The 27,590-nt window shown below is 43.6% G+C and overlaps 1 protein-coding gene across 1 annotated transcript; it reads right to left on the reverse strand.

Moving 5' to 3' along the window:
• Nucleotides 1-32: 32 nt before the first annotated feature.
• LOC144607894 (tumor necrosis factor receptor superfamily member 5-like) lies at nucleotides 33-27,590 on the reverse strand. Its single transcript, XM_078425021.1, has 11 exons — nucleotides 27,525-27,590; nucleotides 23,249-23,351; nucleotides 18,667-18,792; nucleotides 14,848-14,994; nucleotides 12,406-12,499; nucleotides 10,146-10,318; nucleotides 8,535-8,620; nucleotides 3,636-3,749; nucleotides 1,180-1,293; nucleotides 1,010-1,088; nucleotides 33-136 (listed from the first exon to the last, which is right to left on the reverse strand). The coding sequence occupies exons 1-11, from the start codon at nucleotides 27,588-27,590 to the stop codon at nucleotides 33-35; spliced, it is 1,206 nt and encodes a 401-aa protein (XP_078281147.1).

Here is a 27,590-nt window from a genome sequence, read left to right on the forward strand (position 1 = left end):
TAAAGTTCTATCGTATCGTATCATTTAGCACCTCACGGCCTAAAAACAGAGAAGTCCTCTGATATCTTGTGTCTGGGATCCTGAAAGAAGCGGCCACTGCTGGAGTGGATGCATCGTTTACCATCTTCCACAAATCCTTACATTCCGGAGAGGAACCAGAGCATTGGAAAACTCCCAATGCAAAGCCAGAGGGAGGGAGAAAGCAGGTCACTAGAGGTGGATAAACATAACATCTGTTGTTGGAAAAAATGGTAGAACCAATTAATTAAGGAAGTACTACCAACTGAGAAATAATTTAATCAAACAAAGTCAGTACTGTTCTATGAAGGTAAAATTATGCAAGTATTGAGTTTTTTGAGTATTGCTGACACATTTAGGAAAGATGAGATCGCACCAGAGAGAATAGAGAGATGTACGAGGATGTTGACAGGAATGGAAAATTGTATCTATGAAGAAAGATTAGATGAACTAGATTGCTTTCTTTGGACCAGTGGAGTCTGAGGGAAGATCCAATTGTGGTGTCCAAAATGAATATAAGAGACCAATATAGAGTGAATACACAGGACCTATTTTGTTCAACAGAGTAGTCAGTCACCAAATCAGACATAATCTAATAATTAACAGGTGACCCCAGATTTGAAAGATTGATGTACTGAAATCAGACTTTACCCAAATTTACCTGTATTTTTTTTTTTTTTAATTCAAGTTAGTAAAGTTGTTACAGAAATGCACACATCTTCAGGAGTTGTATAAAGGTAGCAGCTACCTAATTCAAAAGACAACCAGTCTTCAAACAGAAAACAAACAGTTTCTGCATTGTCCTCCAGCAGCAATCAAACAGACACCAGTGGGTTGGATGTTGTTGGCAGCAAACACCAATGCAAAGCCAATTACACACTGGGCTGTGATAAAAGGAAGTCATTCCAACCGCATCAATAATACTGTGTTACTAACCTTTTCTAGAACAGAATCTGACAAAAAGGAAAGGTTTGAAGCAGAACGTTCTCACCATTGCCTTCCTCAATAAAATCTACCAGGCTCCATGTGAACAATGGGAGATTTGGTTGAGGCTCAGACTGTTGGTGCTCCTGCATCCCAACATGATCCAGCAATAGGAAATACAGAAAAATATCCAACCTGCTGTGTGAAGTGTTTGAAATGTTGCCTGAATATACTCACTTCAACCACTTTGCACTCAGGCTGCTCGTTGCTTCTGAGAGGCATTGATATTGATTCAGAGTCATTCACGTTGATGTGATTCCCAGCTGGAGATGGTTTGCCACCCCTACCAATCTGCAGAGATAAACACATTATTAAACTTGCAAGTTTGGAAAATTACATTTTAAAAGTGGTGATTTAGTTGTCATTGTTTGACAATGAAAGCAACAGAATATTTATCCCACAATGTTTGGCACTAACTCTCATTCTTAGGTTAAATTGTCAGGACATCTTTCATGGCACGCTCCATCTTCATGTTGAATGTTAAATGTTGTCCAGAGGTCATAAGACTATCTATAGTCCTCCTCACCAGCCATCCTCACTGTGCAGTACTGGCTCCCCAACAAACTCCCTACCTCCCACATTTCACCTGATCACTTGAACCAACCACCCGCCCCCCCACAACATCACAGACATTACATCATCAAGTAGTTTGTCACTTCCTTTCCTCATGTTCACCTCACCTCTGATTTCCAATCTTAGGCTGCTCTTCATTGCCTGAATACCTTTCCTTTTGTGACCTTACCCTGAGATGTCACGTACACCAATGTTGATGACACCTCTGCCTTCAAGCACACCAGATCATTTAACAATGGCAGGATGTGGATCCATGGGCATCCCTAAGATGCTTATCCTTGGTGCATTGCTTGCAACCTGGAGTATTGCATCCAGTGTTCATATTGTGGCCTCCTCCACATTGGAAAGAACAAATGAAGATTTGGTTACAGCTCTCAGTCTACAGGGGGCAATTCTGAACTTCCTATTATCTTCTAGTCTTATCTTATCTTCCAAGTTCCTAACTTCCCAAATGCTTTTTTTACATCATAATTCTATCTGCTTCTATAGTTTCTCCTGTACTCAGGAAAGTTGCCACATACACACATCAAGGTTGGATCTATTTTGCAGTCTCTCGGTTTTGTTTTTATTAAAATCCAGTTCCATGGGTTCAGTGGTAGCTGATAAAGCTGATGTGGGATGAGATTGTAATTTATATAGTAAATGCTTTAATCATTTGCAAGATGCAGGACAGAACGCCACAGGAGATCCTTCTTCCCTGTGTCTATCAAACTTTACAACTCCTCCTCCTTCTGTCATGGGGTGGGCTGAGACTGACTCCCCTCCCCCCCCCCAAATCTTTGCCCATCCCCCAAGCCTTTCCATTCCACATTTTAAGTTCAGGTTTCATGTATTTTGTGTTTTTATGACTGTTGGCAGATCAAATTCCCTCCTGGGAAAAATAAAGTTCTATCGTATCGTATCATTTAGCACCTCACGGCCTAAAAACAGAGAAGTCCTCTGATATCTTGTGTCTGGGATCCTGAAAGAAGCGGCCATTGCTGGAGTGGATGCATCGTTTACCATCTTCCACAAATCCTTACATTCCGGAGAGGAACCAGAGCATTGGAAAACTCCCAATGCAAAGCCAGAGGGAGGGAGAAAGCAGGTCACTAGAGGTGGATAAACATAACATCTGTTGTTGGAAAAAATGGTAGAACCAATTAATTAAGGAAGTACTACCAACTGAGAAATAATTTAATCAAACAAAGTCAGTACTGTTCTATGAAGGTAAAATTATGCAAGTATTGAGTTTTTTGAGTATTGCTGACACATTTAGGAAAGATGAGATCGCACCAGAGAGAATAGAGAGATGTACGAGGATGTTGACAGGAATGGAAAATTGTATCTATGAAGAAAGATTAGATGAACTAGATTGCTTTCTTTGGACCAGTGGAGTCTGAGGGAAGATCCAATTGTGGTGTCCAAAATGAATATAAGAGACCAATATAGAGTGAATACACAGGACCTATTTTGTTCAACAGAGTAGTCAGTCACCAAATCAGACATAATCTAATAATTAACAGGTGACCCCAGATTTGAAAGATTGATGTACTGAAATCAGACTTTACCCAAATTTACCTGTATTTTTTTTTTTTTTAATTCAAGTTAGTAAAGTTGTTACAGAAATGCACACATCTTCAGGAGTTGTATAAAGGTAGCAGCTACCTAATTCAAAAGACAACCAGTCTTCAAACAGAAAACAAACAGTTTCTGCATTGTCCTCCAGCAGCAATCAAACAGACACCAGTGGGTTGGATGTTGTTGGCAGCAAACACCAATGCAAAGCCAATTACACACTGGGCTGTGATAAAAGGAAGTCATTCCAACCTCATCAATAATACTGTGTTACTAACCTTTTCTAGAACAGAATCTGACAAAAAGGAAAGGTTTGAAGCAGAACGTTCTCACCATTGCCTTCCTCAATAAAATCTACCAGGCTCCATGTGAACAATGGGAGATTTGGTTGAGGCTCAGACTGTTGGTGCTCCTGCATCCCAACATGATCCAGCAATAGGAAATACAGAAAAATATCCAACCTGCTGTGTGAAGTGTTTGAAATGTTGCCTGAATATACTCACTTCAACCACTTTGCACTCAGGCTGCTCGTTGTTTCTGAGAAGCATTGATATTGATTCAGAGACATTCACGTTGATGTTAGTCCCAGCTGGAGATGGTTTGTCTCCCCTACTAATCTGCAGAGATAAACACATTATTAAACTTGCAAGTTTGGAAAATTACATTTTAAAAGTGGTGATTTAGTTGTCATTGTTTGACAATGAAAGCAACAGAATATTTATCCCACAATGTTTGGCACTAACTCTCATTCTTAGGTTAAATTGTCAGGACATCTTTCATGGCACGCTCCATCTTCATGTTGAATGTTAAATGTTGTCCAGAGGTCATAAGACTATCTATAGTCCTCCTCACCAGCCATCCTCACTGTGCAGTACGGGCTCCCCAACAAACTCCCTGCCTCCCACATTTCACCTGATCACTTGAACCAACCTCCCGCCCCCCCACAACATCACAGACATTACATCATCTCAAGTAGTTTGTCACTTCCTTTCCTCATGTTCACCTCACCTCTGATTTCCAATCTTAGGCTGTTCTTCATTGCCTGAATACCTTTCTTTTTGTGACCTTACCCTGAGATGTCACGTACACCAATGTTGATGACACCTCTGCCTTCAAGCACACCAGATCAATTAACAATGGCAGGATGTGGATCCATGGGCATCCCTAAGATGCTGATCCTTGGTGCATTGCTTGCAACCTGGAGTATTGCATCCAGTGTTCATATTGTGGCCTCCTCCACATTGGGAAGAACAAATGAAGATTTGGTTGCAGGTCTCAGTCTACAGGGGACAATTCTGAACTTCCCATTATCTTCTAGTCTTATCTTATCTTCCAAGTTCCTAACTTCCCAAATGCTTTTTTACATCATAATTGTATCTGCTTCTATAGTTTCTCCTGTACTCAGGAAAGTTGCCACATACACACATCAAGGTTGGGTCTATTTTGCAGTCTCTCGGCTTTGTTTGATTAAAATCCAGTTCCATGGCTTCAGTGATAGCTGATAAAGCTGATGTGGGATGAAATTGTAATTTATATAGTAAATACTTTGATAATTTGCAAGATGCAGGACAGAACGCCACAGGAGATCCTTCTTCCCTGTGTCTATCAAACTTTACAACTCCTCCCCCTTCTGTCATGGGGTGGGCTGAGACTGACTCCCTCCCCCCCAAATCTTTGCACATTCCCCAAGCCTTTCCATTCTACATTTTAATTTCATGTTTCATGTATTTTGTGTTTTTATGACTGTTGGCAGATCAAATTCCCTCCTGGGAAAAATAAAGTTCTATCGTATCGTATCATTTAGCACCTCACGCTGTAAGGCACTGATCAGCTGATGTTACTCCCTTTGATGTGCTTTCAGGGTTCGTACACTTGGAACAACTATAAATTCAAGGACTTTTCAAGGATTTTCAAGGTCCAAAAATCCCATTTTCAAGGACCAAAATCCAGCAAACATTGATGGTTTATCGGAGACGTATATAAATCGCTTGGTATTGGATGATTTGATTCTGTACCAATTAAAAGTAAGTAAGAAGGTTGGCTGGTCACCATCTCGGATTTGATTGAAAATCATGTTTTGCACACCTCTGGGTACAAAGAACTCAGCAGAAAAATCAACTTTAAACTCAAAGTTCCTTTGAAATTACGAACCATTGAGATAGCTCAAATTATTGCCAAATGCCCACGTGCTCCCGCTCCACCAATGGCGGCCGCCCGGGCCGGGAACCCTATTACGCAGATTTTTTTTGATAATTATACCTTGAAATGACACCATTTCCTTGCTTGTTTACCCTTAATTTATGGAAGATGTGGCCAGTAGTAGGAGCCCATTGGAGGTGGCGAAAATGTTGGAGGATTATATGCTGTACGTGACAGCTGATGGGTGGAAGGGGAGGACAAGGGGGACTCTATCCTTGTTATGAATGGGGGGAAGGGGAGCAAGTGCAGAGCTACAGGATGTCGAGGAGACCCTAGTGAGAGCCTCATCTATAATGGAAGAGGGGAACCCCTTCTATTATAGAGATCCAGTGCAAATTGGAGGAAGAGCACCTCATATTTCGCTTATTCACAAAATGCTGGAGTAACTCAGCTGGTCAGGCAGCATCTCAGGAGAGAAGGAATGGGTGACGTTTCTGGTCGAGACCCTTCTTCAGACTGATGTCAGGTGGGGCCGGACAAAGGAAGGATATAGGTGGAGACAGGAAGATAGAGGGAGAACTAGGAAGGGGGAGGGGAAGAGAGGGACAGAGGAACTATCTAAAGTTGGAGAAGTCAATGTTCATACCGCTGGGCTGCAAGCTGCCCAAGCGAAATATGAGGTGCTGCTCCTCCAATTTCTGGTGGGCCTCACTATGGCACTGGAGGAGGCCCATGACAGAAAGGTCAGACTGGGAGTGGGAGGAGGAGTTGAAGTGCGCAGCCATCCGGAGATCAGGTTGATTAAGGCGGACTGAGCGCAGGTGTTGAGCGAAACGATCGCCGAGCCTGCGTTTGGTTTCGCCGATATAAAGAAGTTGACATCTAGAGCAGCGGATACAATAAATGAGGTTGGAGGAGGTGCAGGTGAACCTCTGTCTCACCTGGAAAAACTGTTTGGGTCCTTGGATGGAGTAGAGGGGGGAGGGAAAGGGACCTGCGTTTGCAGGGGAAAGTGCCCAGGGATGGGGTGGTTTGGGTAGGGACAAGTGGACCAGGGAATTATGGAGGGAACGGTCTCTGCGGAACGCAGAAAGGGGAGGAGATGGGAAGATGTGGCCAGTAGTGGGATCCCGTTGGAGGTGACGGAAATGTTGGAGGATGATTTGTTGGATACGCTGGCTGGTGGAGTGGAAGGTGAGAACGAGGGGGATTCTGTCCTTGTTATGAATGGGGGGAGGGGGAGCAAGAGTGGAGCTGCGGGATATAGAAGGGGCCCTAGTGAGAGCCTCATCTATAATGGAAGAGGGCAAGCCCCGTTTCCTGAAGACTGAGGACATCTCTGATGCCCTAGTGTGAAACACCTCGTCCTGGGCGCAGATGCGGCGTAGACGGAGGAATTGGGATTAGGGGATAGACTTTTTGCAGGAGACAGGGTGGGAAGAAGTGTAGTCCAGATAGCTGTGCGAGTCAGTGGGTTTATAGTAAATGTCAGTCACTAGTCTGTCTCCTGTGATGGTGAGGTCCAGAAACGGGAGGGAGATGTCGGAGATAGTCCAAGTATATTTAAGAGCAGGATAGAAATTGGAAGTGAAGTGTATGAAGTCAGTGAGTTCTGCATGAGTACAAGAGGTAGCACCAATGCAGTCGTCGATGTAGCAGAGGTAGAGTTCGGGGATGGGGCCAGTGTACGTCCGGAACAGGGATTGTTCGACGTACCCGACAAAGAGGCAGGCATAGCTAGGGCCCATGCGAGTGGCCATAGCTACGCCTCTGGTTTATAGGAAGTGGGAGGAGTCAAAGGAGAAGTTGTTGAGGGTAAGAACCAGCTCTGCTAGGCGGAGGAGAGTGTTGGTAGATGGGGATTGGCTGGTTCTACGGTCGAGGAAGAAACGGGGGGTTCAAGACCATCCTTGTGGGGGATGGAAGTGTAGAGTGACTGGACATCCATGGTAAAGATGAAGGATTGGGGGCCTGGGAACCGGAAGTTATCAAGGAGACGGAGAGCATGTGAGGTGTCTTGGACGTAGGTGGGGAGGGATTTGACCAGGGGGGATAGGATGGAGTCAAGGTTGGTGGAAATAAGTTCGGTGGGACATGAACAGGCAGAAACAATGGGTCTGCCGGGACAGTTCTGTTTATGGATTTTAAGTAGAAGGTAAAATCGGGCCGTGCAGGGATGGGGAACGATAAGTTTGGAGCCATTAGAGGGTAGAGCACCGGAAATGGTGAGGTTTGTGATGGTGCTGATGATAAAGGTCTGGTGCTCGTCGGTGGGGTCATGGTCCGAGGATAAGTAGGAGGAGGTGTCTGAGAGTTGTCATCTGGCCTCGGTCCGGTAGAGGTCAGCACGCCAGACTACCACTGCACCTCCCTTGTCAGCGGGTTTGATGACTAAGTCAGGGTTGTTGCGGAGTGAGTGGAGGGCTGCACGTTCAAGAGGGGAGAGGTTAGAGTGAGTCAGGGGAGTGGAGAATTTGAGGCGGTTAATGTGACGCCGGCAGTTGGAGATGAAAAGTTCTAGTGAGGGTAGTTGGCCAACCGGGGGGGGTCCAAGAGGAGGGGGTCCGCTGGAGACGGGAGAAGGGGTCATCACTGGGGGGGTGGGGACTCCTTCCCATGGAAAAAGGCTCGGAGGTAGAGGCGACTGAAGAAGAGATCCACATCATGGCGGACCCGGAACTCGTTGATGTGGGGGCGGAGGGGAACAAAGGTGAGGCCTCTGCTGAGGACAGACCGTTCGGTGTCTGAAAGGGGGAGGTCAGGGGGGATGGTGAACACCCGGCAAGTGTGGGGGTTGGGGCCGGATGAAGGCAGGGGGGCAGGCGGAGGGGGAGGGGATGAATGGTGAGGGGGTGGTGGGTTAACAGAGCAGAGGGGGGCATGAGGACCAATGTGGGGAGTAGTTAGGGTCACCTGGCTAGAGGGGGAAGGGGGAGACCCAGTGGAAACCTTGCTCTGGTTCCCTGTAGTAGGGAGTGGGCAGTAGGACCCAGTGGCACTCTGCCTGTCACTTCCTCCTCCTCACTACCTTCACACTGAAGATCGCGAAGTACCAGCAGGAAGGGGAAACAGAACACTTTGGACAGATATGCCCGTGGTGCCACCATCCCAACCGACAGTGATCTGAAGCGTCTTTACGGCCGTGGCCTAGGGTTCCTTCAAGGCAGTGGCCCGGAGCTTCCTCACGGAAACCGGTCTGGCGCTCCTTCACGGCAGAGGCCCGGGGCAAGGCCGCGACCTGGGGTTCCTTCACGGCGACAGACCCGGAGCTCTTTCAGATCCTCCGGCGACGAGGCAAGGCGTGAACCCGGCTCCTCAGCTGCTACTGCCGCCGCCGCTGCAGCTTGAACTTCCAAATTTATAAATCCGCGGATCATAAATTTAGTAATTTATTAAAACGAAAAGTGAATTTTCAAGGACTTTGAAGGACCTATGATAAACCTAAGGAGTTTGAAGGCCTTGAAAAACAGAGTTTCAAATTCCAGGACTTTCAAAGACTGTACGAGCCCTGTGCTTTGGATCCAGTGTAATGATGCATCATTTCAGGGTAAGTAGAACATGCACAGAAAACACAATACTAAATTATTTGAATTAAACAGCAGCAATCTGTTTGTATTGCTTTCAACTTTAATACACACGACCTTTAAATAATGGTGAGATATTATGTGCTTACCCCATTCTTTCGTCTTATTTTGAAACCTATCGGAAAAACAAAAATGGAAGGTTTTCAGTATAAATACCGTGAAATTGGTTAACTATATCTTTAGTCTGTCATGTTTTGACATGAAATTAATCGGTGATTTACAAACTATTCTGCCAGTTTTCTGCCACAACTGTTCTCTTTGGCTGTTCAGGATGACAGAAGATCCCACCGTAGCCAGATGGAGTTTATTTTAATCTATAATTAGTGTGATAATGTTAGGAGTGGGATATACAACAGCTCAGGGTGTGTATTGTCGGAGGTCCGACAGCAGCACCACAGCAGCTGCAGGGACCAACAGGCATGAGTGGGCACAATGAGAAGGGTTATGAAAAGCAGAATTCTTCAGAAACACAATTAGGCAAAGGAACAAGTAGTTCTCCCAAGTTCCTACTAGTAGTAAAATACGGCCATTCAGCCCATTAAGTCTACTCTGCCATTCAATCATGGCTGATCTATCTTCCCCTCTCAATCCCATTCGCCCCATAACCCTGGACACCTGTACTAATCAACAATCTGTCAGGTCCACAAAGAAACCCTGGGGAATCCCAGCAATTGGATTCAGTTGGATCACAGAGGTAGCCTAAAGAAAATGTTCAGGAAGGAATTTCCAGAATTTAGAGGAGTGGTGGAGAGTGAATTCAGGGAAGATCAGGAGAGGGGCTTTGCAGACCCAGAGGCCCTGCAGGTCTGCACAAGGCTGAAGGGATGAGACTGGACCATGATAACAGGTATTTAGATTTTAAAGTTGAAGTGTGCTTGTAGCAGGAGTGAATGTATATCAGCAAGCAGAGCAGCAGAATAGAGGTGAAAAAGTAGCAAAGGCATGGCTGAGGAGTAAAGGAGGAGCTGATGCAAGACAGAGCCATGTGCAAGAAGTGAAAACAGGGCGGCTCCATAGTGGTGTGGATGTATAAAGAAAACTCCAGTTCTAGGTCAAAGACAACATCGAGGTGGAGAATTACTCCTCTCAGCTTCAAGCAATTTCCTCAAGTGGAAATAATGACAATTAGTAAAACTGGCAATTTTACATTTTTTAGTACAGAGAGCAAAAAGATTGGTTAAATTCATAGTCGCACAATAGTTTGGTGATTGTAAATACTAATATTAAAAAAATTATGATCATTTCCAAACTGGCTAAAAAAACATTTAATTCAGAAAATGGATAACATACGTGGTCTGAGTTCAGGATACCTCCAGAAAACAATTGCCCCAATTAAAATGAAAATGATAACCGCAATGGCGATAACTGGAATGATAATTCTTAAATTGTTATTTGCTTCTGCACACTTTACATCAGCATCACTGCTCCCAGGTTCAAACAGTTGTAGATTGAGCTCGTCACATCTGGGGAATTTACAGAAAGAAAAATAAATGAATACAAGCATTCCCAAAGGCTGCTTTGTTCAAATATAATGAATCAGTTACAAATAATCTATGATTGAAATTTTATTGCAACCCCAGCATTCTGAGGTTTAGCACTTTTGGCATTATGAAGACATCAGGAATAGGTCAACCACTCATCTTCAAAACAGTTCTGCAGAATCTTTCCATTTCACCTGCGTAAGCAGACAAGACCTTGGTTTAACACCCGTCCCTGGCAATGCACTGGGATGTCAGCCCTGATTCTCACGGATCACATCCTTCCATCTCAGGTGAAATGCTTTGTGCTACACCCAGCTCCTGCTCTTGTTAGGCACTGGTATTAGAGATGTCCTTTACTGAGGGTGGGGACCTCAGGCTGTTGTTGAGAGGTTGAAGATTTCCATGAAATCTAAGCCAGGTTTTGAGAATACAGGTATACCAACAGGACTGTTTGCTTTCAGAGGTTCACAATCGTAAAGTATTTTTTGACGTTTGCACAGGGTCATGTGGGACTGTAGGACCCACGATGGTACATCATTGTTCTCTCTTTCAAAGTGAGCAGAGGAAACCTTGAGCTCACCTGGGAGTGACACGTGGCTGTCACTTGTGCTACTCTATCTCACGCTGATTGAAACGATGGAGTGCAAGCCACGCTATATTTGTTGAGTGTCCATCGGAGCCACAAGTTTAGCCCAGAAGAGTCACGTCACATTCCCAGTGGCCTTCCGGAGTCACATGGACCTCTTGTATGACCTAGATCACCTGTCTTGAACACCCAGATCTGGTCTGGTCTTCAGTAGATTGTGGATCTCCTTGTACATCCAAGCTGGTTGGGAAACACACGAAGTGTCTTGCTAGGAACACATTTCCCTCATTCTCCTCATTTTCCTTCTTATCCATGTCAACTTCCATGCTGATTTCATCACACCATCCTTCTCTACTCTTTCGTACACCTATGTGAGACTGCTCTCAGTTGCTTCCATTCTTTAGTTTCCAACGACAACAAAAAAATCAATCTAATTGCCTAGCAGAGGAACTGGGAGATTAATTTGGTTCTTTTGCAGATTCTATCTTGAGTATAATATCTTTACTTGTCTTAACAAATGGATTAATATTTTTGAGTAATTCAAGGAAAATGTTTTATCTTAATAACTTTCCATTATATATTTTTAAAGACTAAGTGTGTTCAAATCCTCGTGGCTTTGCCTTTATTCTACCATGTTGAACCTTGCATTGCTGTCTTCACATCATTTTACTTGTTTGTAGAAATATATTTGTTTATTGCTTCGAGATACTTTTGTTAGTCTTGGTTATAATTCAAGTTACAAAGTTATACTTAAACCATTATAAGAGTTAAATTAAATTATGCAGGTAACATTGGATTTAAATTTTTATTTTCAAACTTAATTAGAAATGCCCACAACAGAAAATGCATCACCTTAATTGACAGTAAGTGTGCAGGACTGCTGATATTGTTATCTGTGTTAAGCGTGATTGACCATGGCAGAATTATCCAGCATTATCTAATAGTGTAAAGTTTATAACATTTAGCTAAATTAATTATGAGGGTAATTATGACCCTGCAACCTTTCTGTGGTACGGTGGGTTTTGTTGAGCATGAAGAAATGTACTTCTAAGCACTCCGAGAATCCGGGAACTCTCTGAATTAAATGTGAGAATCATTATGATTGTAATAACTGGGGGTTGCTCCCCAAATGCAAAAGTTGCCAGGTATGCTTGAAGGGGAAGATCCAGACATTGGGACAATTTACTATCACCGAGACCAAGGCAAGAGGAGGGAGATACTTTGCAGATGTTCTGCCGTAATGTGGGTCAGGAGGATTGTTTCTTTTACTACAAAGAAAGTGCAAATTCCAGGGAAAACACAAAACAGCATTTTCAACGGAGAGGATTTCAACTTCTTACCTTTACATTGGAGTAAATTAAATTTGTTTCTGAAAGGCACATTGTGAATGATAGGAATAATATGGAAACGGGACTGTGTGAATTGCAAAATATCAACACGAGTTTCCAGAACATGGATTACAATGGATTCTAAAAGTACTCACGCTGTCCAATTCATACAAGCTTCAGTTGATGATTTAGTTCTTGAAAACATTCCTGCTGGACACATCTCACACATAGTATCATTTAACTGTGTTCCTGAAAAATAAAATAAGCATTAATGGCAGGTAACTAGAGTGGAGACTGCATTACTGGTCTGAGAAAGCTCTTGTCACTTTTACATGCGTTACAGTTAAAAATAATTACTTTTCATTGCTTCAAATCAAGTTTAACATTAAACAAAATAAACTTGCGGTTTTGCACTACCATTTCATCAATTATGAAGTTATAGACAATAGACAATAGACAATAGGTGCAGGAGTAGGCCATTCAGCCCTTCGAGCCAGCACCGCCATTCAATGCGATCATGGCTGATCACTATCAATCAGTACCCCGTTCCTGCCTTCTCCCCATACCCCCTCACTCCGCTATCCTTAAGAGCTCTATCCAGCTCTCTCTTGAAAGCATCCAACGAACTGGCCTCCACTGCCTTCTGAGGCAGAGAATTCCACACCTTCACCACCCTCTGACTGAAAAAGTTCTTCCTCATCTCCGTTCTAAATGGCCTACCCCTTATTCTCAAACTGTGGCCCCTTGTTCTGGACTCCCCCAACATTGGGAACATGTTATCTGCCTCTAATGTGTCCAATCCCCTAATTATCTTATATGTTTCAATAAGATCCCCCCTCATCCTTCTAAATTCCAGTGTATACAAGCCCAATCGCTCCAGCCTTTCAACATACGACAGTCCCGCCATTCCGGGAATTAATCTAGTGAACCTACGCTGCACGCCCTCCATAGCAAGAATATCCTTCCTCAAATTTGGAGACCAAAACTGCACACAGTACTCCAGGTGCGGTCTCACCAGGGCCCGGTACAACTGTAGAAGGACCTCTTTGCTCCTATACTCAACTCCTCTTGTTACGAAGGCCAACATTCCATTGGCTTTCTTCACTGCCTGCTGAACCTGCATGCTTCCTTTCATTGACTGATGCACTAGGACACCCAGATCTCGTTGAACTCCCCCTCCTCCTAACTTGACACCATTCAGATAATAATCTGCCTTTCTATTCTTACTTCCAAAGTGAAGAACCTCACACTTATCTACATTAAACTGCATCTGCCATGTATCCGCCCACTCACACAACCTGTCCAGGTCACCCTGCAGCCTTATTGCATCTTCCTCACAATTCACACTACCCCCCAACTTAGTATCATCTGCAAATTTGCTAATGGTACTTTTAATCCCTTCGTCTAAGTCATTAATGTATATCGTAAATAGCTGGGGTCCCAGCACCGAACCTTGCGGTACCCCACTGGTCACTGCCTGCCATTCCGAAAGGGACCCATTTATCCCCACTCTTTGCTTTCTGTCTGTTAACCAATTTTCTATCCATGTCAGTACCCTACCCCCAATACCATGTGCCCTAATTTTGCCCACTAATCTCCTATGTGGGACCTTGTCGAAGGCTTTCTGAAAGTCGAGGTACACCACATCCACTGACTCTCCCTTGTCAATTTTCCTAGTTACATCCTCAAAAAATTCCAGTAGATTTGTCAAGCATGATTTCCCCTTCGTAAATCCATGCTGACTCGGAACGATCCCGTTACTGCTATCCAAATGCTCAGCAATTTCGTCTTTTATAATTGACTCCAGCATTTTCCCCACCACTGATGTCAGACTAACTGGTCTATAATTACCCGTTTTCTCTCTCCCTCCTTTCTTAAAAAGTGGGATAACATTTGCTATTCTCTGTCACATAACACGTTGAAAACATGGGAAATAATTGACTTTACTGAATAATTTGTGTTGTTTTAAATGAAAAGTTACCTGAACCTGTTTTTGTATTACTTTTAGCTTGCCTATGCTGCTTAGGTCACACCACTACAAAGGACACTTCCAGCTACTGGGGACTACAGGCAAGGAACAAGTGCATGCTGTAATGATGGAGGATAAGATGGGGACTGTGTGTGCAGGGGAGTTTGCACAGGCTTCAGAATAACAGTGTGAGAAGGAGAAAGCTACGTGAATCGAAAAATGAGCATATTGATATTTAATTATTTTACAAAGAACCAGTGCTGATCAAGAGGTTGGGGAGTCTAAGACCTTGTGTTCTCAGGAGTGCAGAGAGAAGCAATGAAATGGACAATAGTGACAGAAGTCAAGACTGCTCAATAATGGACAAAAATGGGCAGCCTATTAGAACACAAATCCAAAGCCCAATCTAAATTTATGCAAATAACTCCTTAAAATAAACGTCAGCCTTGCAGATGCTACATGGGTCTCCAGGCAGCCAACCAGCTAGACATTTCAATGTCCTTGTTCTGCCCAGAATTAAATGCAGCAAGTCTATAAAAGATTTTATGGGATTTAAGCACAACCCCTTGGCAAAATGCCTTAGTGCAAACTTCCAATCTCTGATTCCGTTATGCTGCTCAATTCCTACCTTTCTCTTTAACTCCATGGCCTGCTGGACATGTTGAATGTATTTTAGCCATCGCACAGTTTGTTCTAATGCAGTAATACCCTTTTTTGGGTTTGCATATCGTATTGAGAGTTGAAGTACATTCTTGCTCAATTTGAAGCCCCGAACCTGTTTGGAACAAAAATCCAAGAATAACACAGGAATTGAAGAGACTGCTTTTCACGCACTTTGGACGAGTGAACCTCAGAGAAACCAATGCTACACGTGTCTCAATTCACACCACACGGCAAGCTCTTTGGCCTCAGGATAATATAAATCTATGGTTCAATGCTTGCCGAAATAGGACTAAAACTGATCATGATAAACTTGAAACTTTTGACATTAATTTGAAGAAACATGTCATTGGGATGACCACTGCCATGAAGGAGCTTGGTCAAAAATCAGGCATTTTCCAGCCATTATGTCATTTGTAAGGAATTCACAGCGTGGTTGATGTGTTGTACAAGCTGCTGCATATCCTGTCTGCTGATGGTGATGAAGATGAGTATGAAGAGGACCAGATCTATGGAGAGAAGATTGAGGAGTCCGATGGTGAGGATGAAGACGATGACTCCATTGGTGAGTGGGTTGATGATCAATCCGTGGATGCTGAGCTTCAACTTTTAGACAACATTGCTGAATTGATTCGAAAAATTACTACGTCTTTCCGCAAATCACCCTTGAGAAATGGTTTACTGTAAAATCTAGTCAAACGTGAAAACGGAATAGAGATGGGATTGACTGCAAAACACATTGGAATTCAAGGCTGGCTAAACTATGGCGGCTTTTGGAACTGAGCGATGTCATACCAACACTGCCTAGTGATCTTTCATCCAGCCATCTTTTCCAGTCTGAAATTGAGTTGCAGGTGGCATCCGAATTAGCTGAAAGTTTGGATATGATTGCAATGAGTGTTGTCGCCATGGGACGATGCAATTGCAACTTCGTCAAAGCTGACAAAATATTTGATTTCATGCAAAACCACCTGGAGCAACAAACTGGTGATAACGGCAGATAACTGCATGAATCTGTTTGCAGCAGGATTGGGCCGAGAGGAAACCCAGACATTGCAGGACTCCTCAGGTACTTGGATGATCCAATGGATTAAGACCCTGCCTGGAACTCCCAGATTGCATTCCCACCCACAAACAGACCTCCCAACATTTGATTTTATAAATTCGTAATTTTGATGTCCAAAATTCAGAATTTTACATTAAAATTCATAATATGGCACGTAATGCAACTTTTCAGCAAAAAAAGGCATGCACGCCAAATGCGCATATGCGTTGTGCTACATTCTTGTGTGAAAAACAACTATTTCCAACAGTCTGTAGTTCTTGGACTACATGTACAATGTCAGGCCTATCATGAGTATATTCTGCTATTTATAAAAAGGTTATTGAACAGATACTTTTTACACACAAAGAAAAAATTGTTTTGTTTTGTTTTTTCTATTTTGCTTTTTCCTTACACGTCCCAATTCTGGTATTGAATAAAAGAACAATGGTCATAAAATGTATGACTAAGTTATGAAGAAAGAGTTGATATATGTGACTTATTAAGCATACGGAAGTACTTGAAGTAAATTTGCACATTAATTGATAATCAACCCAAAAAGGTGGTAATTGTTTTATCTGCTGTGCTTTATATTTTAACCCTGTCTTAATTAATTAATATAGTTATGTGATCTTGCACTTAAATTTAATATTTGCTCATTTCATTTCCACCACAGATTTTCTGGCACTCTTGGTTCCAGAGGTTTGCTGGTTTATCCAGCTGACTAAGGAAGTCGACTATGGGGATAGATTTGCTGGCTCCAGATGGGCAGGAGTTTCAGAGCCCCGGCCGCAGGTTGCAAATTCAACCCACCAATCGGCCATGGAAGCCCAATGAGGTCGAGATTGGCTGCCTTGCCCAGCCTAGGTGCCACATTTTCGGGGGGACTTCCAGGGCGTGGGGAACCTTAGGAACCTATAGTGGCCGAATTGACAAATTGCAATTAACGATTGTTTTATGGAAAAACGTGAGGCAAAATCAGAATGGCAGAAATGAAATAAGAAAGTGGAAACTTACCGCCAAATTCGGAAGGGTTGGGAGGGGTGCACAAAGGATCTTGCCAAAACTGCAAGACATGTTTACATGTGGCTCTTCTCAAACAAAGATGAATTATTTGATGAAGATGGTGTAGAAGATGACAATGATTGAGCGGAGCCCACTGCGAAGCAAAGTAAATCAGAAGCGCTCGATGCCATTCTCTCCAGAATGAATGTCAAGTACTGAAGCTAATGAGGTCATATTCAAAACCACAAGACATTTAAGATATTGAAGTGAGAAACGGCTGTCCTGGAAAGAATGTCAAAACACCCAAGCACACTTGAAAAAGTGCACAGAGCACACGGGACAATTCCTCCCAGCTCAGTTGAATCTGAAAGATGTTTTGTGTTTTGGGCCTCTTTGTCACTAAATTGTACACGGCATTGAGTAATGAGACCATTGAAATCTTGTTTTTTACGTTCTTATCTAATGACAGTCTAAAGTAGATTTACATTTGTGAAATAAAGCTGAATTTGCCATGAAAGAATGGGGTTTAAATTTGAAAATCGATTTAGAAAATTAATCATTTTAATCAGGGCAAAGTGATTAATTATTGGTTAATCATTTTGTCAAAATTAATCAGAAAGTAGCCCTGACACAGACAGGGGATTATGCTGAGAACATTGCTGTCTTGCTCTTGCTAATTCACTGATACATCCTCATTTGTTCTGTCTAGTTTGCTTTTATTTTTCTAATTTCCAGCTTTCTTTACAGATATTTTTGTGATTTTCTGCATGATTACATTTTTACTTCAATTTTTAGTATTAGGTAATTGTTGATTTCAGATGGTAATTTGTTGAGGATTTTTATGATTCAATCTAAATGGCCTGGCTTTCAACTAGAAAACCTAAATACAGAGCACAATGAGAAATGAGCCATGTTCAAACAAAGCTTCTTCATATCAACCATCAGACACATGATGATTAAATATGACCTCCCCCATCAACCTCCTGGCAGGGTATATCTGTGATCCTGAAGGGGTTGAGTAGCTCCCATGCTCAAAGAACATCCTGTCCGGATCCTGAGGAGCACTTTTCTATCTCATCCTTTCTGCATTCGATCAATCAGGCACGATGTTCACATGTAGCTGGATGAGCACCGACTGTACGAGATGATACGTCTTTTTAAGAAAAGGTTTCAGACATCAAGTCGGTTGGGCTAGATATTGACAATTGAAACATGTCAATAGGTTACGCAATATTAAAATCAATGAACCTTTCAATTTGGTTTTCCACATTAAAACCAAAAATGTTGACCTGTGACCTATGGAGTTCTTAACCTTGATGCCACTTTCACAAAGAGTGAAACTCAAAATGCTGTTTTAAAACCATAGAATAAAAGGAGGCAACTTCTAGCCCAAGAGATTTTCGCTGATGTTTACGCACATAATAATTTTATCCTAAATTAAGATTTTGATGGCAGAAAATCCCACATTAGGTTTCAAGTTGAGCTCATGATTTCATTATTAACGCAGTTGCAAAATCATGAATCGATTTGTCGGACAAAGAGGCAGCAATAATCACCAAGTAATATTGGAGGTATTTATTCACAAAATGCTGGAGTAACTCAGCAGGTCAGGCAGCATCTCAGGAGAGAAGGAATGGGTGACGTTTCGGGTCACAAGATCAGTAAGAGAATTTAAGAAACCATGAACCTTGATGCTTTGAGCTGAACAGCATCTTTTCAGTCACATTATAATATATTTACCTCCTTTACAGGTCTTGCACTTTAAACATTTTTCGAACCCATTTGGATGTTCAATATATTCTCCAGGTGGACATGGATTACATTCGGTGTCAGTCTGAACAGTGCAGTGTTTAGCGACTGCATTCCCTGCAATTTAAAAAAAACATGTACATTGGAGAACGCAGACGAGAAATTACCGTGCATGTCCTGCTGTAAGGAAACCAGGAACAATGCAGTTTTGTGTAAAGTTCACAAGTTACAGTAGCATTAGGCCATTCGGCCCATCGAGTCTCCTCCACCATTCAATCATGGCTGATCTTTGCCTCCCAATCCCATTTTCCTGCCTTATCCTTATAACCCAACACTTTAATCAAGAATTTGTCTGTCTCTGCCTTAAAAATATCCACTGGCATGGCCTCCACAACCTGGCAAAGAGTTCCACAGATTAACTACCCACTGACTAAAGAAGTTCCTCACCTTTCGAAAAGAGCGCCCTTTAATTCTAAGGCTATGACCTCTGGTCCTAAACTCTCCCACCAGTGGAAACATCCTTTCCACATCCACTCCATCTATGCCTTTCATTATTCTGTAGGTTTCAATGAAGTCCCCCCTCAACCTTCTAAACTCTAGTGAGTACAGGCCCAGTTCTGTCATACTCTTGTCATATGAACAAGCCGGGTTTCGGCGTGGACGCTGCAACACCCATCAAATAGTCAAGCTGACCAATGACATCAAAGACAGTTTCGAAAAGGGTCACAAGGCGGGCATCACGCTGGTGGACCTCACTGCCGCCTATGATACAGTGTGGCACCAGAGCCTGATCTTGAAGCTCCTCCACACCATCCCTGACCGTCATTTAGTGCGGTTCCTTGCCAACATCCTTGCCAACCGCAGTTTTGTACTCAAGACCAGCGACGGTTAATCTAGCCAACTGCAACGCCTAAGAAACGGAGTCCCCCAAGACTCGGTACTGGCCCCCATGCTCTTCAACCTCTATATCAGCGATCTGCCACGCACGACCTCACGCCAGTATGGATACGCAGATGACATGGCCCTACTGCACTCGGACAGGAGTTGGTCAAATGTTGAGCATGTGCTCTCGGCGGATATGGAACTTGTCGCGGGCTACCTTAAGACCTGGAGACTAAAACTGAGTGTGGCAAAAACCACAACGGCCTTTCACCTGAACAACAAGGAAGCTCAACGCCAGCTAACCGTCACCCTCAATGGGTCACCCCTACCCTACAACCCATTTCCTACATACCTCGGGGTGAAACTAGATCGGCAGCTGATCTACAAGCAACACCTTGAAGCTCTCTGTGCTAAAGTCTCGGCACGGAACAACCTCCTGCGTTGCTTGGCTGGATCGTCATGGGGCGCCAGGACATCTACTGTCCAAACCAGTGCTCTTGCACTTGTGTACAGCGCAGCTGAGTACTCCGCCCCAGCACGGTGCCGCAGCGCTCATACCAGCAAGCTAGACGCCACCCTCAACGACACCATGTGGATCATCATTGGCTGCCTATGCCCTACTCCGATGTGGAAGACATCCTGCATGGTTCCTGTCCAAAGAGGACGTGCCCCAGCTCCTCCAATGACTACAGACCAGTGGTGCTGACTTCACACATCGTGAAGTCCCTGGAGAGGCTGGTGCCCACTCACCTGTGACCCCTGGTAAACCTTACCTGGAGCCCCTGCAGTTCATTTATCAAACAAAGATGGGGGTGAGGACGCCTCATCCACCTGCTCCATTGTTCCTACGCTCACCTGGATAAGCCGGGAAGCATTGTGAGAGTCATGGTTTTCTTACTTCTCCAGTGCTTTTAACACCATCCGACCTGCACTGCTCGGGAGCAAACTGACGAAGATGCGGGTGGATGCTTCATTGGTGTCCTGCATCACCAACTACCTGACTGGACGACCACAATATGTCAGGTTACAGAACTGTGTCTCGGACATGGTGGTGAGCAACACAGGGGCCCCACAGGGGTTGGTCCTCTCTCCCTTCCTGTTCACCAGCTATACTTAGGACGTCTGATATATCTCCGTTTCCCGCCACCTGCAGACGTTTTCAGATGACTCTGCAATTGTGGGCTGCATCAGTGAGGGGAGGGAAGCTGAATACAGAGGTGTAGTCAACGTCTTTGTTGAGTGGTGTGGGCTGAACCACTTGCAGCTCAACAGACAAGACTAAGGAGTTGGTGGTGGAGTGTAGGAGGAGAGGAACACCCCTGTCCCCTGTCTCCATCAATGGTGTGGATGTGCAGTTTACCAAGAAGTACAAATACCTTGGAGTGCTCATGGACAGTAAACTGGACTGGTCCAGGAACACTGAGGCTCTGTACAAGAAGGGACAGATCCAGCTGTACTTTATCAGAAGGCTCCGCTCCTTCAACGTCTGCAGTGAGATGCTGCACATGTTCTACCAATCGGTGGTGGCCAGTGCCATCTTCTTTGTTGCCGTGTGCCGGGGCAGCCGGGCAAAGGCCGCGGACGCAAGTGGGATCAACAAACTCATCAGGAATGTGCAGGAAAAAACTGCAGATGCTGGTTTAATTCGAAGGTAGACACAAAATGCTGGAGTAACTCAGCAGGACAGACAGCATCTCTGGAGAGAAGGAATGGGTGACGTTTCAGGTCGAGATCCTTCTTCAGACTTCTTCAAACTCATCAGGAAGGGTGGCTCCTTCCTGGGGCGGAGTTGAATTCATGAGAGGTAGTCTTGGAGATAATGCTCCCACTGCAGAGCATCCTGGACAATACAGCTCACCCCCTCCATGACACACTGGTTAACCTGAGGAGCACCTTCAGCAACAGACTGGTTCCACCAAGATGCAGCACAGGAGATCAAACTTTACAAATCCTTCCCCTACTGACATGGGGTAGACTGTGACTGACTTTCCTCCCCCCCCCCCCCCCCCAATCTTTGCACATCCCCCAATCCTTTCCACTCATCATTTTAATTTCATGCTTCATGTATTTGTGTTTTTTTCAATTTCCATCCTAGGATAAATTAAGTTCTATCATATCGTAACAGAAAAAGCCAACTATGCTGGCCTGGTAAAGGATACTGATGTTGGATTGTTTATCCTTCGGAGGATCGGAGGATCTTGCAGAGACAGATCCAGAGGTTTGATGTGGTGGGTACAGATAGTGCTTGCCACAGAAGAAACACCCATCACTGCTCCCTTGGGCACCATCGGCCTTGTGCCAGATTTGTGCTGTTAATCTTCAAATACTCACTTCCAGAGGCAAACGTTACACTGGTGTGCTAAAGGTGATGGTCAGCTTTTCGGGGCCCGAGCTAATAGTGATGGCATTGCCCATTTTCAGGATTAACCAATTTAACCACCCGGAGGCCTCAGTGAGGATTCTTTACGCTGCTTTGTTCCAGCTTTGTACAAGGCACTTGAACTAATCAAACACCTGGCAGCAGCAATCTTCATTCAGAAGCCTGAATTGTCATGGCAAATATGTAGTAGGAAGAGGCATGGAAACCTGAACCTGCCAGAGAGCATCTTCAACATCATTTAGTTTCATCTACAACAATAAACCTGAACATTTATATTCCAAAGTATATGGCCAAAATGTTGCAAATTTGTGGGTTAAAAGATAGAACATTATTTAAATAAATAACTAACGATGTAAACCATTGTTTGAATACAGTTTGAAACTCTGGTCCGGCAGCTTCCAGGTCTAGCATGTTTGAATCTGGTGCCATTAGTTGGCAGAGCAGCCACAAGGACAAGTCTATTAGCATTTGTATTTACAAAGCTTCTCCATGTTAGAAAAATTTGGAGATAAAAAATTAAATTTGATGGAATCTATGTAAAAAAACACAAAATATATGTTGAGAATAGAACTAGTTTACCAAAGATAAAGGTCTGGCTGCTGGATCGCAGTGGGGAGCCATTTGGGAGACGTGCAAATGAACCGGCAGTCCTCGGGGTTGCACGTAGGTTTACGTATGGGTTCTCAGGGCAATCTCTGTGTTCCTGCGCTGGTTAGGTCTCCAGGTGCCAGTTTCAACCCATATGGTCATTAAATCCTCTGAGAATCGACCTCATATTTGAAAAACGTCTGATTTACTAAAATATTAAACCCAAACTTTCAATGTAAACAAAAGGAAGTCAGCCATATTCTTCATAGGATAACGGTATCATTCAAGAAATAAAAGATCATTAATGACATGATTTACTTCAACAAAATCATATCTGCAGCACATACAAATGTAAAAGGAAATTACCTTTGTTAACATTGTGGTAATGTATAAAATATTGGAACAAAAATCTGGAGTATCACAGTGGGACAGGCAGCATCTCTGGAGAGAAAGAATTGGTGATCTTTTTGGGTCAAGACCCTTCTTCAGTCCGAAGAACTGTTTTTGAAAATATGTGGTCGATTCTCAGAGGATTTAATGACAATGGGTTGAAACAGGCACCTTATCAGTTCGATAAAGGGTCTCGACCTGAAATGTCACCCATTCCTTCTGTCCAGAGATGCTGCCTGTCCTGCTGAGTTACTCCAGCATTTTGTGTCTATCTTCAGTTTAAACCAGCGTCTGCAGTTCCTTCCTACATATAAAATATTGGCTATCACTTACCAGCTGAACACAATGGGCAGCAGACACCATCATGTTCATATTTGTCTGTGTCACACGCAGTTACTTGTGAAAGTTGACAAATCAGTAATAGAATGAAGAAAATCTGCAATTAAACGATAAATACAAAGATTAATAAAATTAGAAATAATATAATTCTCGTAACAAATAGTTCCACTGTGGGTTTAAAAATATTTTTAATTTCACTCTACATTGTGCAGCAGTACTGTTTCGTGAATATTAATAAAGATCAGTGGTGTTTTCTGGAGTCAGACTAACCGGCCTATAGTTCCCACTATTCTGCTTTGTCCCTTCTTGTACAGCGGGGTAAGATTGGCAATTTTCCAATCATCTGGAAACTCTGTCTCTAGTGATTTTTGAAATATCGGTCAATGCCTCCACAATCTCTAAAACCACCTTTTTCAGAACCCGAGGGTGCAGTCCATCTGGTCCAGGTGACTTACCCACCTTCAGCCCTTTCAGCTTCCCAAGCACCTTCTCCCCAGTAATAGCCACTCCACTAACTTCCAACTCCTGACTCTCTTGAATTTCAAGCACATTGCTGGTGTCTTCCACTGTGAAGACTGAGGCAAAAGTTATTCAACTTCTCTGCCATTTCTATATTCCCCATTATCACTTCTGCTGCATCATTCTCCAGCGGTTCAACATCCACTCTGCCTCTTTATTATTCTTTACATAACTGAAGAAACTCTTGCCATCCTCTTTTATATTATTGGCCAGCTTACCTTGGTATTTCATCTTTTCTCCCTGTATTGCCTTTTTAGTTCCCTTCTGTTGTTCTTTAAAAGATTCCCCATCCTCTGTCTTCCAACTAATCATTGCAATGTTATCTGCCTTCTCTTTTAGTTTTATACTGTCCTGACTTCCCTTGTCAGCCACGGTCATCTCTTTCTCCCCCTAGAAACTTTCTTCCTCGTTGAAATGAAAAGATCCTGCATCTTCCCCAATATTCCCAGAATAGGGCCTGGGGAATGGCATCTGCTGTGGATCTGTTGTGGCAATAAGCAAATTGCAGTGGATCAAGGTTGTCTGGGAGACTGGAGTTAATATGCATCTAAACCTGGCTCGAGAAGAACTTCATGATGGTGAATGCCAGAGCCACTGGATAGTAGTTTTATTAAGGCACTCTATCTTGCTGTTCTTGGGTACTGGGACAATGATGGTCATCTTAAAGCTGGTAGGAGCCTCAGAATGGAGTAGGAAGAGATTAAAATGTCTTAACATAGTCCTGCCAGCTCCTCCAGAGACCCCAACATTCCTTCCAGGTGAGACGGAGATTCACCTGCACCTCCTTTAACCTCATTTTCTGCATCCAGTGTTCCTGATGCAAGCTCCTGTATGTTCAGTAGACAAAGTGTAGACTCAGCGATTATTTCACTAAACATGTGTTCAGTCAGCCAAGGCTTACTGGACTTCCCAGTTTCTATCAATTTAACTACCCGTCCCTTTCTGTCCTGGGCCTCCTTCATTGCCAGACAACATGCAAATTGGAGGAGCAGCACCTCATAAAAGAGGAGCTGGCCATCTGTATGGAGGACAGAGATGTGTGATGCATCTGTCACCGTGCCCACCGGAAACCAGCACCTCTGCGTCGCTAATGTTTTCAATGATTTTAATCAATTAAATGAATTAACTGATTATTTAGCACCTCATATTTCACTTGAATAGCTTACAAATTAGCAGTATGAATGATGAATTCTCCAATTTTAGATAACTTGTACAAACACCTCCATCCCCCTCCCTTCCCTCTTCCCCTACATCCCCTCCACTACAATCAGTCTGAAGAAGAGTCCCGACGCAAATTGTCACGAACGGTGACGGTTTACATTTAATTTTTATGTCGTTTTTTAAAGTCTTGTTGCTTTTTTGGTATGACTGTATGGCAAATCAAATTTCACTGCCTCTCAGTACACGTGATATAGGACCATCGATATACAATAATGACAAGACAGAGTATAGAAAGGAGATTGAGAATCTTGTAACTTGTTGCCAAGAAAACAACCTCTCCCTCAACATCGGCAAGATAAAGGAGATTGTGATTGACTTCAAGAAGCAAAGCAGTATACACACCCGATGGCACTGAAGTAGTGATGGTGGAAAGCTTCACCCCTGTCCCTCCTGAAGCACCTGTACCCAGAACATTGAGCTGCCAGTCCTGCCCCTCTCTTAACCAGGTTTCACTAATGGCTACAATGTCCCAGTCACATGTACCTATCCATACCCCAAGCTCATCTGCCTTAACTGTCAGGCCCCTTGAATTAAAATACATGTAGTTTAAACCAACCTTCCTTCCTCGCTCTCTGCCTTTATCCTGTCTATTCTGTCCACTAAACTTTCTCTCACGCCTCCAAACCAACTTCTAACCTCTTACCTGCCTCTGTCCTGAAATCCCACCCCCTGCCAATCTAGTTTAAACTATAGGTCGGTTAGTCTGACTTCGGTGATTGGTAAGATTTTAGACTCCATTATAAAGAATGAGGTTACGAAGTACTGAGAAGTTCACGATAAGATAGGCCGAAGTCAGCAAGGCTTTGTGAAGGGGAGGTCTTCCTTGACAAATTTGCTGGAATTCTTTGAAGAAGTAAATAGCAGGGCAGACAAAGCTGAGTCAGTAGATGTTGTTTACTTAGATTTTCAGAAAGCCTTTGATAAGGTGGCACATGTTAGGCTGCTCAGGAAGATGAGAGCCTATGGTATCAGAGGGCAGATACTGGCATGAATAGCGGGTTGGCTGGATGGCAGAAGACAAGAGTGGCAATGAAGGGGGCTTATTCTGGTTGGCTGCAAGTGACGAGTGGAGTTCTGCAGGGCTCGATGCTGCGGCCGCTACTCTTCATGTTGTATATTAATGATTTGGACGAAGGGATTGAAGGCTTTGTGGCAAAATTTGCAGAAGATACGAAAATAGGTGGAGGGGCAGGTAGTGCAGAGAGAGCAGGGACTCGGACAGGTTTGGAAAGTGGGCAGGTAAGTGGCAGATGGAATGTAGTGTCGCAAAGTGTGGAGTCATGCATTTTAGTAGTAAGAATAAATGCGTAGACTATTTTCTAATGGGATGAGAATCCAGAAACCGGAGGTACAAAAGGACTTGGCAGTGCTGGTTCAGGATTGCCAAAATGTTAATCTGCACGTCAGATCAGTACTAAAGAAAACAAACTCAATGCTGGCATTTATTCAAAGAGGGCTTGTATACAAAAACTGGGATGTAATGTTAAGGCTCTATAAGGCGCAGGTAAGGCCGGTTGGAATATTGTGAGCAATTTTGGGCACCATATCTGAGGATGTGCTGGCTCTGGAGAGGGTGCAGAGGAGGTTTACAAGAATGATCCCAGGAACGAGTAGGTTAACCTATGATGAGCATTTGTCAGCACTGGGCCTGTACTCACTGGAGTTTAGAAGAATGAGGGGGGGGGGGGGGGGGCTTCATTGAAACATACAGAATAGTGAAAGGCTTGGATAGAGTGGATGTGGAGAGGATGTTTCCACTAGTGGGAGAGTCTAGGACTAAAGGTCATAGCCTAATAATTAAAGTACTTTTAAAAAGGAGATGAGGAGAAATTCTTTGGTCAGAATTCTTTGCCACAGAAGGCTGTGGAGGCCAAGTCAGTGGATATTTTTAAGGCAGAGATAGATTCCCGATTAGTACAGGTGTCAGATGTTATGGGGAGAAGGCAGGAGATTTTATAAATACATAAGGGGGAAAAGGGTAACTAGAGAGAGTGGACCTCTCAGGAATCAAAGTGGTCACCTCTGTATTTACCGAGGAGAAAGACAGTAGGACGGAGGAACTTGGGGAAATGAATGGAATTGTCTAAAGAGCAGTTAGTGCTACCGTCGACGAAGTACTGAAGGTGCTGCTGTGTAGGAAGGTAGACAGATCTCCAGGGCCTGATCAGATATATCTGAGGACATTGCGGGAAACTAGAGAGGAAATTGTGAGAGCCCTGGTTGAAATTTACGAGTCTTCCTTACAGGAGAGGTAGCGGAAGACTGGACAGTGGCAAATGCTGTGCCTCTTTTTAAGAAGGGCTGCAGGCAAGATGCTGGGAACTATAGGCTGGTGAGCTTAACATCTGTAGTTGGAATGTTACTAGAGTATTCGGAGGGACAGGTTATTCAGGCATTTAATGGGCAAGGTCTGATTAGGGATAGTCAGCATGGTTTTGTACACGGGAGGTCGGGTCTCACAAATCTGATTGAGTTTTTTGAAGACGTGACCAAAAATGTTGATGAGAGCAGAGTTGTAGAGGTTGTGTACATGGATTTCAGTAAGGCATTCGAAAAGGTTCCGCATGGTGGGCTGCTCTGCAAGATTAGACTGCAT

This window comes from Rhinoraja longicauda, chromosome 30, assembly GCF_053455715.1.
Source record: "Rhinoraja longicauda isolate Sanriku21f chromosome 30, sRhiLon1.1, whole genome shotgun sequence".
Taxonomy (NCBI): domain Eukaryota; kingdom Metazoa; phylum Chordata; class Chondrichthyes; order Rajiformes; family Arhynchobatidae; genus Rhinoraja; species Rhinoraja longicauda.

Excerpts from the sequence above, each read along its gene's own strand:
- LOC144607894 (XM_078425021.1), bottom strand. The coding sequence starts at position 27,590 with ATGCAGTCTAATCTTGCAGAGCAGCCCACCATGCGGAACCTTTTCGAA. Across the intron at positions 8,621-10,145 it reads GTATCCTGAACTCAGACCAC|TTCAAGCTGCAGCGGCGGCG; the intron begins GTATGTTATCCA and ends TAAATTTGGAAG. Across the intron at positions 1,294-3,635 it reads CTGAGTGCAAAGTGGTTGAA|ATTGGTAGGGGTGGCAAACC; the intron begins GTGAGTATATTC and ends TTATCTCTGCAG.